The sequence below is a fragment of the Microtus pennsylvanicus genome, chromosome 12 (assembly GCF_037038515.1).
Source record: "Microtus pennsylvanicus isolate mMicPen1 chromosome 12, mMicPen1.hap1, whole genome shotgun sequence".
Classification (NCBI taxonomy): domain Eukaryota; kingdom Metazoa; phylum Chordata; class Mammalia; order Rodentia; family Cricetidae; genus Microtus; species Microtus pennsylvanicus.
The window spans coordinates 34,040,569-34,055,288 of NC_134590.1; the positions used below are offsets into that span (position 1 = coordinate 34,040,569).

A 14,720-nucleotide genomic window follows, 5' to 3' on the forward strand; every position below is an offset into this window, starting at 1 on the left:
TATATGATCAGTTAAAAAGGCTTAAAAGCTCTTGGAAATTGGATCAGGGAAAATCGTCACCCAACTTTCATTATTTCCAAGTAGCGTGATTGAATTAAAGGGCAGGAGCTGGTTAGAAGGGAGGATCAGGGGCTCGGTGCGTAATGGTGTGGTATTAAATTCTAATTAGAGATGCAGGAATCAATGATAGGGAGGTTGGACAGCTCAGTTCCCCAGTGCCAGCCCAATAGACGGATGAGTTATTGTCATGTAAAAAGCGCCAGCAATAAGACCAACCGCTTTGCTATTGTCCAAGTGGAAAGAGCCAAGTTTATTATGAGGACTATATGCTCTAGAGACCTCAGACAAGGCATCTCACAGGAGGCTTTTTCATAAAACTAGGCTCTGCTGGTAGTAAGGAGGCCAGTTTGGAGGCAGGCGTTGAGCTGTGCGCATCTCCCCACTCAGCCACCGTCTCCATATCCATCTTTTATTTCATTTTTCCACTTGGCTGAGCCATCCAGAACCTTTTCAATGTATAAAATGGAATATTCTTACCTCAATTCCTCTGCCTACGAGTCCTGTATGGCCGGGATGGACACCTCGAGCCTGGCTTCAGCCTATGCAGACTTCAGTTCCTGCAGCCAGGCCAGTGGCTTCCAGTATAACCCGATCAGGACCACTTTTGGGGCCACGTCCGGCTGCCCGTCCCTCACGCCGGGATCCTGCAGCCTCGGCACCCTCAGGGACCACCAGAGCAGTCCGTACGCCGCAGGTAAGGACCGCTAGCTCTCTTAGCGGAAGAAGCCGCCTTTCCGCTCGTATATAGGAAGCCTTGATTGCATTTGAAAATGGAAATGTGTTTAGTATTTACCAAACGAAATTTGCTTACACAAATGAAAGAATTTATCACGTTAGAAGCGATTGCAGGGAGGGGTAATTCACTTACAGGGTTACACTATCCTAGTCACACCCGAACCGCCAACAAAATTATCTTAAGCTGCCAAAATGATAGGCATAATTTATTTACTTTGCGATGAGACGTAAAGCTTAGAAAATAATTAAATAACAAAGAGTAAAGCTCATTACTGGCGGTGTCTCTCTCTCTCTTTTTTTTAAAGAACCGACAGCGGCTCACACCTCTTTGGCCGGTCCTTTTTATGATCATTTCTTGAATTTATTGTTTTTTTACAGCACTATCCCCCAACTTTCGGGCGGCGTCAACTTCTGAGAATTGAAAAGTTGCAACAGTGGTTGTGAGTGGTAACTTCGTCCCTGGCTTTCTGATATTCCAAGTGATGTTTTTGGACTGTTATCTTGCTGAATGCACTATTCCCCGTTCTGGGGTTCAAGTGGTCTCCAAATTGCTATTTCAACCCATCCAAAGGCACTTGGGCCACAAGAACCCACACAATGTCTCACTTGTGTCCCTGCTTCTCTATATTACTAATTTGCTGGGTTTTCTTGGCAGGTCGCCGCTCCTAAAACTTCCAGACGTCGCAGGAGTCCTTAGCGGCTCTCGGGCGACCTGACCTTGGGTCCTCACGTCCTGGCCCGGGAGTCCCTCAAACTTCGGACTGTTTTGCTCACTCTAGCCTCCTCTGTCATCCTCTAGTTCCGTACAAACTCTTCACCGACCACGGCGGCCTCAATGAGAAACGCAAGCAGCGGCGCATCCGCACCACCTTCACAAGCGCGCAGCTGAAAGAGCTGGAAAGGGTCTTCGCTGAGACGCACTACCCTGACATCTACACCCGGGAGGAGCTGGCGCTGAAGATTGACCTCACCGAGGCGAGAGTCCAGGTGCGGGGGAAACCGAGGGCTAGGGCGGCAGCAGTAGGGCGAGGGATGGGTACTGATACTCAGAATTCCAAAGGGACCGGTGCCATCGGAGAAATGGGATTTGGAGTGTTGTGTGAGCGTGAGGTGGGCCAAGGACCACACTCGGGCAATTGATTCACAGCCGCAAAGTGTTTCCCACCAGAGCAGGGGGGCTGGGAATTTGAATGGGAGAGAGGAAGTGGTCGGTGAGGGGAAGATCACAGACTTTGCCTACACCTCTGTCAGCCTTAGCTGTCGTCAGCGTTCGGTTGCCAAGTGCCTCCGAACTCAAGTGCCTTTGAAAACCTAGCGCTGGTGGTGCACGGTGTAATAATTTCCTAGCAATTAGGACTTGAAACAGATTCCTGAAGGGATCCTACCTACCTATTAGGAGTATTCTGTAGCTGGTCAGCCAGCCCAGGGCAAAACCGTGCTCTCCGTGGAAGGCTCCTCTGTGGGCGGCCAGCGCACGGATGAGCTACGGTCACCACAGTGGAAGGCACTCTCCTTTTGCCAGTTAGACTTGAGAGGGCTACGAGTAGGCAGAGCGCTTTTAAGAGTCCATCAAAAGAAAGGCTTTCGTTTTAGGGCTTTTGTGCGACCTTTGTACCTGTCCCTTGAGGTGTCATTTACCCCCTGGCACGTTCTTTTGACCCCTAAAATATTTCTCAGAAGAGGTACTAGCAACGAGGTTTGCAGACTTGTCGGATTGGGCATTTGCGGTGATGTCCATTCACACCGCGAAGTGTGTGTGTGTGTACCATTTGAAACGAACTGGGTCCTCCCAAGTACCACTTTGCTCTCTGGGTTTCTTCCCCTGTTTTATCACCTTCCATCTCTTTGGGCAGGTGTGGTTCCAGAACCGTCGGGCCAAGTTTCGCAAGCAGGAGCGCGCAGCAGCCGCAGCTGCCGCTGCAGCCAAAAACGGCTCCTCGGGCAAGAAGTCTGACTCCTCCCGGGACGATGAGAGCAAAGACGCTAAGAGCACGGATCCCGACAGCACTGGGGGCCCGGGACCGAACCCCAACCCGACCCCCAGCTGCGGGGCAAACGGCGGCGGCGGCGGAGGGCCCAGTCCAGCCGGAGCTCCCGGGGCGGCGGGCCCGGGGGGCCCGGGAGGCGAACCCGGCAAGGGTGGTGCGGCTGCGGCGGCTGCTGCAGCGGCTGCGGCGGCAGCGGCGGCTGCTGCGGCGGCGGCAGGAGGCCTGGCTGCGGCCGGGGGCCCCGGACAAGGCTGGGCTCCCGGCCCGGGCCCCATCACCTCCATCCCGGATTCACTTGGGGGCCCCTTCGCCAGCGTCTTGTCTTCGCTCCAAAGACCCAACGGTGCCAAGGCCGCCTTAGTGAAGAGCAGTATGTTCTGATCTGCGATCTGCGGCGGCGGCGGGCGAGCCCGGGCCCGGGCTGGCGAATGGGCGAGTGGGTAGACCCAAGGCTAAGTGTCGCTGCTGCCTGTGGCTTTTTTCATCGAAGGCCTAAAATGATCGCGATTCGAATAACGAGAAAATGACGTCGCTCCCATTTCAAACCCACTCCTACCCCATTCCTCAACCCCCTCCCACAACGAAACAAAACAAACAAAAAAACTTCCCCGGCTTCGCACCTGCCTCGGGCTGCGCACAGGACAGGGCTCCGCCTGCTGCCCAGGGGGGTGTGAGCAGCGTGGCTTGGACTTCGGGGCACTCTCAGGGGGCTGTGTCTGAGTGTCGGGTGTATGTTTGTCTCGGAGAATGTGTGTCTGTGGCCCCAAGTAGGTGATAGGGAGAGATGGGGGCCACAACCAACTCAGTGACTTCTTAGAAACAAATGAAAAATTCGGAAGACGGCAACGATAAAAAGTAAAATAAAATAAATCACAAAAGTCAAACAGATCCAAATGGAGGGGACAAGTTAAAAATACAAAGTGGGCAAGGGAGGACTGTGGCTGGCGCTGAGGATTTGGTCTTGCGAACCTTTAAATTCTCGTGCTCACAACTGTACAGGCTCTCGTGGCTCCTCTTTAGGAAGGAATACTGATGTCTTTCCAGCCCTGGTTCCCCTCAGGTCCTTGGGATCTGGCCACCGCAGAGATGGCTCACTCAGACTGTCCTGGCAGCAAAGTGACTTTCTGGAGCCCGCTTGCCTGACCCCCACCTCGCCGGAAACCATCTTGCCATTAGTGCAACTGATCGCCACACCGTTGCTATCCCCAAACCCGCAAACTTCGCAGCCGCTTGGCCCTGAAAGACGCCCTGTACATGAGATGCCTTCTCATCCTCAAACTCTGCAAACCGTGTCTCATATTTCACAGCGCTCCTTTTTTTCTCTCCTGTCACCCCCACTGGCATTTTCTTCTTCCACCAGCTTTGACGGAACTTTTTGGCACTGCTTTGCATCGGAGTCAGTTGCAGTCCCGTGGAGCTGGCTGCAGAGAAATCTACCCAGCAAGGGAAAGGCACACGCACGTTTGCAGAAAGTGTCGCGGCTTGCATTTCTGATTGAGTGATCCGAGCTGGACTCAACCTGTAGGGTGGACGGACTGTATATTGATGATCCCTTCTATGCGCAGTTTAGACATCTCTGTTGGGATTTTTTTTAATTTTATTTTAAAAGGCACAAACTATAGATATTAGTTGAATGTTGAGGCTTTAACTTTTTCGGTGTCTTTCTACAGCTGTGTTCTGTGACTCAATTGTATGGTGTTATTCTCAGTACAGACCGTCTCCTCTACGTGACCGTATAATGTTTTTCTCTTCTTGTAGTCTCTATGGTGTGTCTTTATGGCGTAATAAGGTTCTCACGGGTTCAATTCCTTTGTGTTTAGAGAGACCAGATTTAGACAATGGTATATATTTTTGTTATCAGGTGCATGTCTGTCTGATTTCATTTTCTTCTCGTTGGACTATGTTTGTGAACATAAGCGTCATAAGTTATGTTTCAGATTTTCAAATTTATTTATACGTGTTATAATGAATGCTTCTATTTAAAGGGGAAATATTTCTACATGTGCATATAGTTTTCCAAGAGTGTACCATTAACTTGATTGTTGATAATAAAAACAGAAAACAGGTATAAGCAATTGAACTCTTCGATTTTTCTCTTATTTAAATCAACCTGATTTGAAAGTGTTAAGGGCAGAAGACTTGGTACTAAGCATTGAGAGGGCTGAACTTTTAATCCAGGCGCTTGACTTATAGGTCCAAGCATTCAAATTGAGGGAACAGGGGGTGCTTCTGCTCTGTTTCTCAGTAGGGGCCTTAACCATCAATAAAAGTGTATACAGGGTGCTCCTGGCTGCCGTGAACTCATAAGCATCTGAGGTATGATTTGAGAACTGGTCTTTGAGGTGAACTTGCAGTTACAGCTAGGGGTTCTGTGTTCAGGACTCTGTAGGATCTATAAATTAGCTCTAGGAAATCCAGAATCCCCAGGCCCCAGGGATTGCTGCCACCCAGAGATACCTAGACCTCTTTGTGGTCAAGGTGCAGGCTTTTGGACCATGAAGCAGCTTCTGGTAATGGTGTGCTGAGGTAAATAGCACTAACAACTGGGCTTCAGAAAACACTGCAGTAACAATTGTGCTTTTGTGCCTCATCCTACCTACATGGGGCCACACAGCAGGTGCAAATCCTTTTGATGGGGTGAGGGAACAGAGAGGTAATGGAGAGCTTAACCAGCTCAGGAGTCTTCCTGTTGACGAAAAGTAGTGCCAACATTTAGATCCCAGAATCCAACGATAGAACCTATCATTCACTATTCAAGTGGTTCTTAAAGTGTAGCTCCCAGGCCCGAAGCATCAACATTACATAGGGATTTGTTTGCATGCATTCTTAAATCCCATCCTGGTTAACTCTGAGTGAGGCCCAGTGACTGGTTCCTACCGGTTTTACTAAGACTATGACTTAATGAACTATACTGTATTCTGTAAGTAACTCAAAGGGAAAGTTAAGAATTCTAACTACATTCAAAGCGTGTGTGTGAGTGTGCACATGTGTTCTGATATGTATGTGAGTGCGCACATGTGTTCTGATAGCTGTGATGGTCCCCTTTTTAAATAAAGAAGTACTCAGGACAGCCCCAAGACACCCACTCTATGTCTTTCTCTCTTGAACTGTTGGAGTTACTTTTCCAAGCAGGAGTCTTATATGAGTTTCTGACCCTTCAGTTTGGTTTTGGTTTTGCCTTAACAAATAACAATTCAGTTCCCTTAGGTGAGGCATGGCCAACAAACAGCCTGTCTCCTCTAGTCTGAATATAAGCAGTAGATATGCCTTGAATGTAGCAAAGACTTCTCATCTTAGCATCCCAAACAAGGCTTGTTTTTTGACAAGGCTCATTTAGAACTTTCTGGACTGAATTTGTGAAAATAAATGATCATAAATTATACTTCAAATTTCTAAATATATTTATATATGCTATAGTGATTCTTCTGTTTGAAAGGGAAACATTTCAACCATTACATGTGCATATAGTTTTCCAAGACAGGCAAAACTTTGAGTTTTGAATCATCTTTGAAAAGGGCTTTCAAATAGTCTTTGAAAGTTTTCATCTCTAAATGCCCCCTAGTAAAGGCCAAGGCTACACTGCTTATCAACAATGTCTTTAATTGTTCTGATCCAAATACCAATGATCACTAGATCTCCTCAGGCTCAGTGTTTGGTTGTCAATGTAACTTGGAGGCAAAGAAAAGAGAAAATTATTGATTAAAGAGCATTTTAATCAGGTCATATCTTGGCTAGAGGAAGATTGTCCTCTCTTAGAGAGTAAGGGTCGCCTGGTAAGAAACCTTGAGCTTGGGCAGAGGCAGTGGGGCAAGTGTCTTGGAGAAGGCAAAATGAGCAGAGACAAGTGTGTGTGTGTGTGTGTGTGTGTGTGTGAGACAGAGAGAGAGAGAGACAGAGATAGAAAGAGAGAGAGAGAGAGAGAGAGAGAGAGAGAGAGAGAGAGAGAGAGAGAGAGAGCCAGCTGTGGTGGCCAGGTCATGTCTATGGGTCTCAGTTCTGGAGAATCAGCCAGTTTTTGGCATACAGTTGAAGCCAGCTTAAGTTAAATGAGACCCTGTCTCAAAACTCTGAGTGAATAAATAGAAGAGGAAAGAAATATCAATCAGCTAAAGAGACTTTTAGAAATACTAGTGAAGACCCTGGAGATCTTTTCAGATGGGAACATATGAGTGAAGGGCCTCATATTTTCTTCTCCCAGTTCAGAGCTCAGAGCTATTTTTGAGTGTCTAGTCACTAGGATGAGAGAAAACTCTGGGGGTTGTTGAGGGAACTCTCCCTCCCCAGTATCACGGCTTCCCAAAGGGTCACACGTGACTTTAATTTGGGTTACCTCTGCTTCTCTTAATGACCTAAAAAGCAACTTGTTGGAAGGTACGTTTTTGATCAAATGCGCAACTGTCCCTGTAATATGATGGAGCCTACGGGCAGGACGCTGTGTCTCTCCTTGTGTCATTTCCTTGGAGCCCGGCACAGTGTGAACAAGCTCACTTTCACTCCTCCTCTCCTAGGCATTTTGCATTTTGGCTCATCAAGGCATCCTTTTTCCTGGCAACCCCGAGACCACATGTGACTTCACAAAAGCGTTGTGAACTGGTGCCAGACGGCCATCGTGAAGTCAAGTCTCCTCTAAAACACCCCAGTCCAGAGAACCCAAGTGGCTGCCTAGAGGAACTGATACCCCAGCATATTAGCTGCCCACAACACATTCCAGACGCAGCTACCTCAGACCTTAAGGAGGGCAGTGCGTGGCTAACTGGAAATGATCCTCAATTCAGAACAGATATCTGTATGACTTTGAGATCCTTAATACTTGGAGCCTGACTCACTCACCAACTATGAATTTGAATAAGGCTGAGGGTTGGTAGGGTGTTTAAATAAAATATTATCCAACAAATATCTGGCACGGCGGTAAGTTTTCAGTAGATGATAATGATGATAACAATCAGATGCCCCAGGTCCTTTCTTGATTTTTCTGGCTCAGGTCTCAGTTACTGAAAGCCTTCAGAGACATTTGATAGCGAGGCATGGGAGGGTAGCCTGGAATACAGCGAACCATTAGCTAACACTCAAACAGGAAAGTCAAGAAGGGTAATGCCAGGTTGCTTACTCTGCCCAGTAAGGAGTGGAGTTATCTGAAGCATAATTAATAAAAACTCAGAGACAGAAATTGTGGGTTTAACCTGAAAACCAGAAAAGCAAAATAGCCAGCCACTGGTCCTTACCTCGACCTCAGTCTGAAATAGTGATCCTACCTCCAGGAATCTCAGAATGAGACTGAGACCGAGAGCTGTCTCCTCCTGTCTTATATTCCTCTCTAGGTCTGGGATTAAGGGTGTGCACCACTACCACCTGGTTTCTATGGCAAATTAGTGTGGCTACTGGGATTAGAGATGCTAGTCATTGCTCCCTGCTCTGTAAGGCTGGCCAGTGTGGCTGTTTTACTTTTTCATCTTCAGGCAAGCTTTATTTATTGAAATACAAATGAAATGTCACTACAAGTATCTTCAAATAAGTCAACAGCCTGGAGATACAGTATAAGTCCAAGCACAAAGGCTGGGATTGGAGAGCTTTCAGTAACAGCAGAGCTTACAAGGAATTCCTACTAATACGTCCTCCCTCTTTACATGCCAGGCTCCCAAGCCTTAATGAATTTAGCTCCCACAACTATTCTGTGGGGAAAAGGTCTATTTTCATTTTTTTCTTAAGAGGGAATTGAGACACTGAAGAGTTAAGCAACAAGCCAGGGTTAGCAACATTGCATCAGGAGGCCAGTTCTAGCTGGTTTGTCTCTAGAGTTCACTCTTTCATCAATGTTCTTTACAACGTGACAGGAAAGGATTTGCGTTAGCCCATGAGGTCCATGAGGTTGCGTGCTATCAGACCTAGGAGAGCTCGAGAGGTAGGCTAATGTGAGATTGGACAGCAGGAAGAGCCGAGCTGAGGTAGGAACTTACAGCGAAGCCAAGGCCTGAACGGCAACAATGCTGGAGGAGGGAGAATGTTTTCAGCCAGGCACCACAGTCCCAGTTACATCTCCCTGTAAATGGACGAGACAGGGAATAGCCAGAGGCATGGAACAAGAAAGAGAAAAGGGTGGCTATACTGATGCCGGACAGAACATGGATCCATCAAAGGGAATGGACATTACCCTGGAGGTTCATTTATCACCATCCTGACAGACACGCGGCTCCATTGAAGCTCTTTGTCTTTGGCCTTGATTTTGGGATGGCTGGTCTCAATCCCTGTGGCTGTATACTGCTGAGTCATCTCCAGCCAGTAATGCTTCCAGGTGGGACAGCAAGGCATCGTCCAAGGGCCTGTATAGCTGATTATCTAGCAGACAGGCTGGTTAGAACCGGGTCTCCAGCACTGCAGTAGACATTCTGGATTTTTCTCACCTTAGATCACCTGTAGACTGCATAGGGCACAGGAATTCTACCGGAATCGCCTAAGTGATGGATTTAGGGAACATAGCCACAGCAGTCACTGTCAGCACCCCTGACTTGGCCATCAGCAGAAGTCCCAGACACCTGCATGTCATGGTGCAGCTTCTGCAGCTGTCTTTACATCCATCACTATTGAAGATTATAATACTTATTAGCCTAGTCATTACATGCTATTTCTGAATACATTAATAAAGAAGCATACAACTTGCAGGAACAAAAACTGTTTACATTTTTTTTGTGGTGTTGGAGATCAAATACAGGGCTTTGCAGATTCTAGACAAATCCTTTACTGCTGAGCTACATCCCAGTCTGTTAAGAACATTTTTTAAAAAATGTGTAGCCCACGCTGGACTCAATGATCCTCCTTCCTGCCTCCCCCTACCAGCATGCGCCACCACAACCAGCTAAAAACAATTTCTAATAACATTGCTTTAACTGGCTTTTTCTCACAGAACTATACACTTCTCTTAGATATCTCCTTTTTGGGGGGTGGTTTTTTGAGACAGGGTTTCTCTGTGTAACTTTGGTGTCTGTCCTGGAACTAGCTCTTGTAGACCAGGCTGGCCTTGAACTCACAGAGATTTGCCTGCCTCTGCCTCCCAAATGCTGGGATTAAATTCATACTGGATAGCTTTACAGACCAGGCAGCAATGACACACCCCTTTAATCCCAGTAGCCATAGAAACCAGGCAGTAGTGGTATACACCCTCAATCCCAGAACTAGAGAGGATTATAAAGCAGGAGGAGTCAGTTCTCAGTCTCAGTTTCATTCTGAGGTTTCCTGGAGGCAGGGTCACCATTTTTGGACTGAGGTCAAGGTAAGAGCCAATGGCTGGCTGCTTTCCTTTTCTGGTCTTCAGGTTGAACCCCAGCGTCTGTCTCTGAGTTTTTATTAATTGTGCTTCAGTCTTTGGCCACTATCTCCTCTAATTCCTCCCACTCTATTTGGTCTTCTTCATTAAAGCATGCTATTTTGAGAAAGGGTTCATGGACATAATCATCTTGCCAAGGGGCTTGTGGCATGCATACACACACACACACACACACACATACACACACACTCCTTGTCAATCAATGAGAGCAGGGGATTATGTCTCTGGGACTAGAATATGCAATCATTTTACTTTATCGGTAGAAGCAACATTAAAGAAAATTAAGTCAAATCACACATTCCTTCAAAAGACAAAACAGAATAAAACAAACCCAAAAGCCATCCAAAGACTCTAAAACAGTGGTTCTCAAACTTCTTCATGCTGGGACCCTTTAATACAGTTCTTCACATTGTGGTGATCCCTAACCAACCATAAAATTATTTTTGTTGTTGCTTCATAACTGTAATTTTGCTACTGTTATGAATTGTAACAGTAAGATCCGTGTTTTCTAACAGTCTTAGGAGACCCCTGTGACCCAGGGATCACAACCCGCAGATTGAGAACCCCTGCTCTAGGGCTTTGAATGCTCCTGGCGAGGAGGAGGTAGCAGCAGGAGAGAGCGAGGAGAACTGGTCTCTGTAGAGCTGGGCTTCTTCTCACTATGTCTCATGGCCACAGGAGCCTGACCCTGGGCTCACTGAGCCTCTGCTCAGCGAAACCCTGCAGGAATAGGATGGCATTTCCTTCCTTCTCCCACACTCCTGAGACCCAAAGCTGTAGAGCCTCGCCCAAGGTCACACAATCAGCAACATGGAAGCAAGGATCCCACCCAAACCTTCGCCTGCTCACACGTTAGCGATATGGCTTTACAAAGAACATAGCAAAGGATATTTTGCATCCACCTAGATGTTTACCCACCTTTTTTGGGGGGTCAGAATCTGAAGCTCTTTGGCTTGTTGAGACATCCCAAGCCCAGTAATATAGCAATGATGTTACCTTAGGTATAGCTTCATGTCAAAGACCTCCCTGTGGGAACAGCCAGACATCAGGAGGAATAAAGGCTTGTTACCTGGACACAACTGCATTGTGGAACTGAGTGGATGACCACTTGCTAGATGACTTCTCAGATGGTATAAGTGTCGATTTCTAGAACAGGAAGAGTTTGGTGTGAAACTTAATTCCTTTAAAGCAAAAGCAGATAAACCTTGTTTACTTGAAACATAGTATATTGAACTCCCCCCCCCCCCCCCACTTAAATTTAGTTTTCCTGTGTGTGTGTGGGGGGGAAGGCTAGAAGATGGCATCAGGTTCCCCTGGAACTGCAGGTGTGAAGTGACTAGAACCCCTTCCCTGGAAGAGGCGGCCTTAGCCCCAAGGGCATCTCTACAGCGATTTAAAACTACTAACAGCATGGTGCCTACTCTCCCAGCTGTTGGTCTTTCAAGCATCCTGAGTGCAGATGTTACTTTTCTCCCTTTACAGATGTGGAAGCGATTCCAGTAACAGAAGAGAACAGCTTGCTCCAGATTTCAAGGAGAATAAGCACCAGAACTGAGTTCCAAGCCCTTGTCACCTCGACACTAAGTCTCTTCTTCTAGAACCTCCCAGGTCGAGAAGAGTCATTGCCCAGGACACAGCACGGCCTTTAGCTGACGCTTCAGGAAAATGTTGGCAAGGACAGAGGGAAGGTGGAAATGTTCCGGCTTTCCCCTTAGGAAGGGGAGATTTTATAACACATGAATCATACTCAGTTAAAAATAGAGACTCGAGTAAGGAGCCCAACACCTCTTTGATTTCTTCCACATCATCGATTTCCTATGGCCATGATTTATACACATCTTCTCTTAGTCTTAACTCAGACTACCATAAAGTAGAAGAGAGAAGACAGCAATATATATATATATATATATATATATATATATATATATATATATGTTATATGTGTCTGTTTTCTAAGTCAGTTATCTCTTTTTTGAGGTTAAAAAGGGTGTATCTTCATTATTATTTTTAATTATGTTAAAATTATTTTAACATTGGGGACATTTTTAAGGTATGTAGCTTTTGCTGGATATCATAACAATGTTTTTCTAGTCCTCTTGTTGAAACTCCAGAGACATTAAAATATTTAGATAGTTTAAGTCTTTATCCTGTACCACATATTAGGACATTGTGGCATAGAAACCCCTCATTAGGACAGTTATTGTTTTGGTTGAAGGGAAAGAGTCACACCTAGACTTAAAAGTCGTTTCAAAATGTCTGAGGGAATTCATCTTCTTAAGCTAAACGTTCCTTCTTGTCCGTTGTAACAGAAGCAGGTCTGACTTTGAGAAATCCTCCAAAGACTAAAGTTTCACAGATATCCATTAGCTTCTGGACTTAACTTCGGAGGCTGTCTTGTGTGTCCTGCGTGTCTTTCTTGGGATTCTTCCATCCCTAAAGCTTCAGTTTGTGTTCTGTTGAATGTGCCCATGCTCACTCTTATACTAGCAGAAGCTCCCTCATGGTCCTGTTGAACACTGGTCCATTGGTCCTCAAGCTGCAAGTCATGACCCTTTTGGGGGGGGTGTTGAACTACCCTTTCACAGGGATCGCATATCCGATATCTTACCTGTCAGATATTTACATTACGATTTGTAACAGTAGCAAAATTACAGTTATGAAGTAGAAACGAAGATCATTTTATGGTTGGGGTCACCACAACATAAGGAGTTGTGTTAAAGGGTCTCAGCTCTTTAATACAGGTTGAAATCACTGCTCGGGGCTGTGCACAGTGCTGGTGCCCAGTCCTTCATGTGTTTATATTGAAGAGAACTTTGTTTTCTCATGCAGTTCACAGCTCTTAAATCCCATTCACATCCCAGCCAGTGTGGGCTGGGCCTGTGACTGGTGTGAGAGCCAGCAGAGCTAGGCTATCCAGACAGGCCCACACTGAGGTCTTAGGAAGAAATGCCACTAAGCAAGGAGGCACACTAGGTGCCTGACTCTCTGAAAGCCACGCCTACCTGTAGAACTAGTTTGGCATAAGTAATAAAAAAAATCTGAACGGTTTAGTGATTTCAAAATTTAAATATTTACATAGGTGAGATGTATACAGGCTACAAATTTAAATGATTGAAAAGTTTAATGCGGTGTCCCCCCACTCAAAGGTTTCTAAGATTTGTAGCCATTGTGTCCTGAAAACTACCTCCTTCAGTCAATGGGGGCACGTGCCTTGATCACAGTAACTGAGAGGCAGAACCAGGAAGATTATGAGTTTGAGGTCAGCTTGGGGTACCTAGTGAGACTATCCTAGGATGAAAAACAGACGGCCTTTCTTTCTTTCTTTACATGCACTCCCCTCACTCTGTGTGTGTGTCTGTCTGTGTGTGTGTCTCTCTCTGTGTGTGTCTCTGTGTGTGTGTCTCTGTGTGTGTGTGTGTCTGTGTGTGTGTGTCTGTGTGTGTGTCTGTGTGTGTCTCTGTGTGTGTGTGTCTGTGTGTCTGTGTGTGTGTCTGTGTGTGTGTCTGTGTGTCTGTGTGTCTGTGTGTGTGTCTCTGTGTGTGTGCCTCTCTCTGTGTGTGTCTGTGTGTGTGTGTCTGTGTGTCTGTGTGTGTGTCTCTGTGTGTGTGCCTCTCTCTGTGTGTGTCTGTGTGTGTGTGTGTGTCTGTGTGTGTGTGTGTGTCTGTGTGTGTGTGTGTCTCTGTGTGTGTGTGTGTCTGTGTGTCTGTGTGTGTGTCTCTCTGTGTGTGTGTCTGTGTGTGTGTCTGTGTGTCTGTGTGTGTGTGTCTCTGTGTGTGTGTCTCTGTGTGTGTGTCTGTGTGTGTGTCTCTCTTCTGTGTGTGTCTGTGTGTCTGTGTGTGTGCAGGGTGTAAAGATGGAGAACTATAAATTACTTGAAAAGAGTCACAGAAGTGGAGAATGATTTAGTGGATTCAGAAGTGTTGTTATGGAAGTCCGTAATCACTCTGCAACAGTGGTAGTAGGATTCCTGTTTAATATTTATTTTGCTTTAATTTTTATTTATTTAATAGTTTTAATATATCCATCAAAATTCTCCTTGAAATACAATCTTCACTTTGTGGTTTTTAAGAGTGTAGAACACTCAATTTGCAACATTTGGTGACAGGCCTTTGGGAGGTTATTAATGCTTATGGAGGCCGTAAGATGAGGTCTCTCAGTCAATAGGACTGCGGTTTCACAAGAGGAGGAAGCAGGAGGCTAGAGAGATGGTCAGTGGTTAAGAACACTGATTACTCTTCCAGAGGACCTGGGTTCAATTCCCAGCACCCACATGGCAGCTGACAACTGCCAGTTCCAGGGGATGTGACACCCTCACATAGACATACCTACAGAAAAACAATCAATAAAAATAAATTTAAGAACCCCACAATTAGAAAAAAGGTGGGGGGAGAGAAGGAAGCAGCTGACATATTGTTTGCCCTGCCCTGTTGTGGGTGCCCTGTGTTCCTCTGTACTCTGCAGAGTGCAAACCAGCAAGGGACCTCACTGGCCTTTGCTGTCCTGTCTTGAACTTCCCAGCATGAGTCAAAGAAACATGTATTCCTTACACACTACCATCTCTGGCATTCAGTGACAGCAACAGAAGAGGGACTATTAGGCCTATGAGCACAAAGGTTGTT

The 14,720-nt window shown here is 46.3% G+C and overlaps 1 protein-coding gene across 1 annotated transcript; it reads left to right on the forward strand.

Moving 5' to 3' along the window:
• The first annotated feature begins 358 nt into the window (after window positions 1–358).
• On the forward strand, window positions 359–4,840 carry Phox2b (paired like homeobox 2B). The gene is made up of 3 exons (XM_075943008.1): window positions 359–754; window positions 1,595–1,782; window positions 2,649–4,840. Exons 1-3 carry the CDS (start codon window positions 514–516, stop codon window positions 3,162–3,164), a joined length of 945 nt encoding a protein of 314 aa, XP_075799123.1. The 5' UTR covers window positions 359–513; the 3' UTR covers window positions 3,165–4,840.
• Window positions 4,841–14,720: the final 9,880 nt, after the last annotated feature.

Coding starts and splice junctions, on each gene's coding strand:
- Phox2b (XM_075943008.1), top strand. CDS start 514: ATGTATAAAATGGAATATTCTTACCTCAATTCCTCTGCCTACGAGTCC. Junction 755..1,594: donor GAGCAGTCCGTACGCCGCAG/GTAAGGACCGCT, acceptor GTCATCCTCTAG/TTCCGTACAAACTCTTCACC. Junction 1,783..2,648: donor TCACCGAGGCGAGAGTCCAG/GTGCGGGGGAAA, acceptor CTCTTTGGGCAG/GTGTGGTTCCAGAACCGTCG.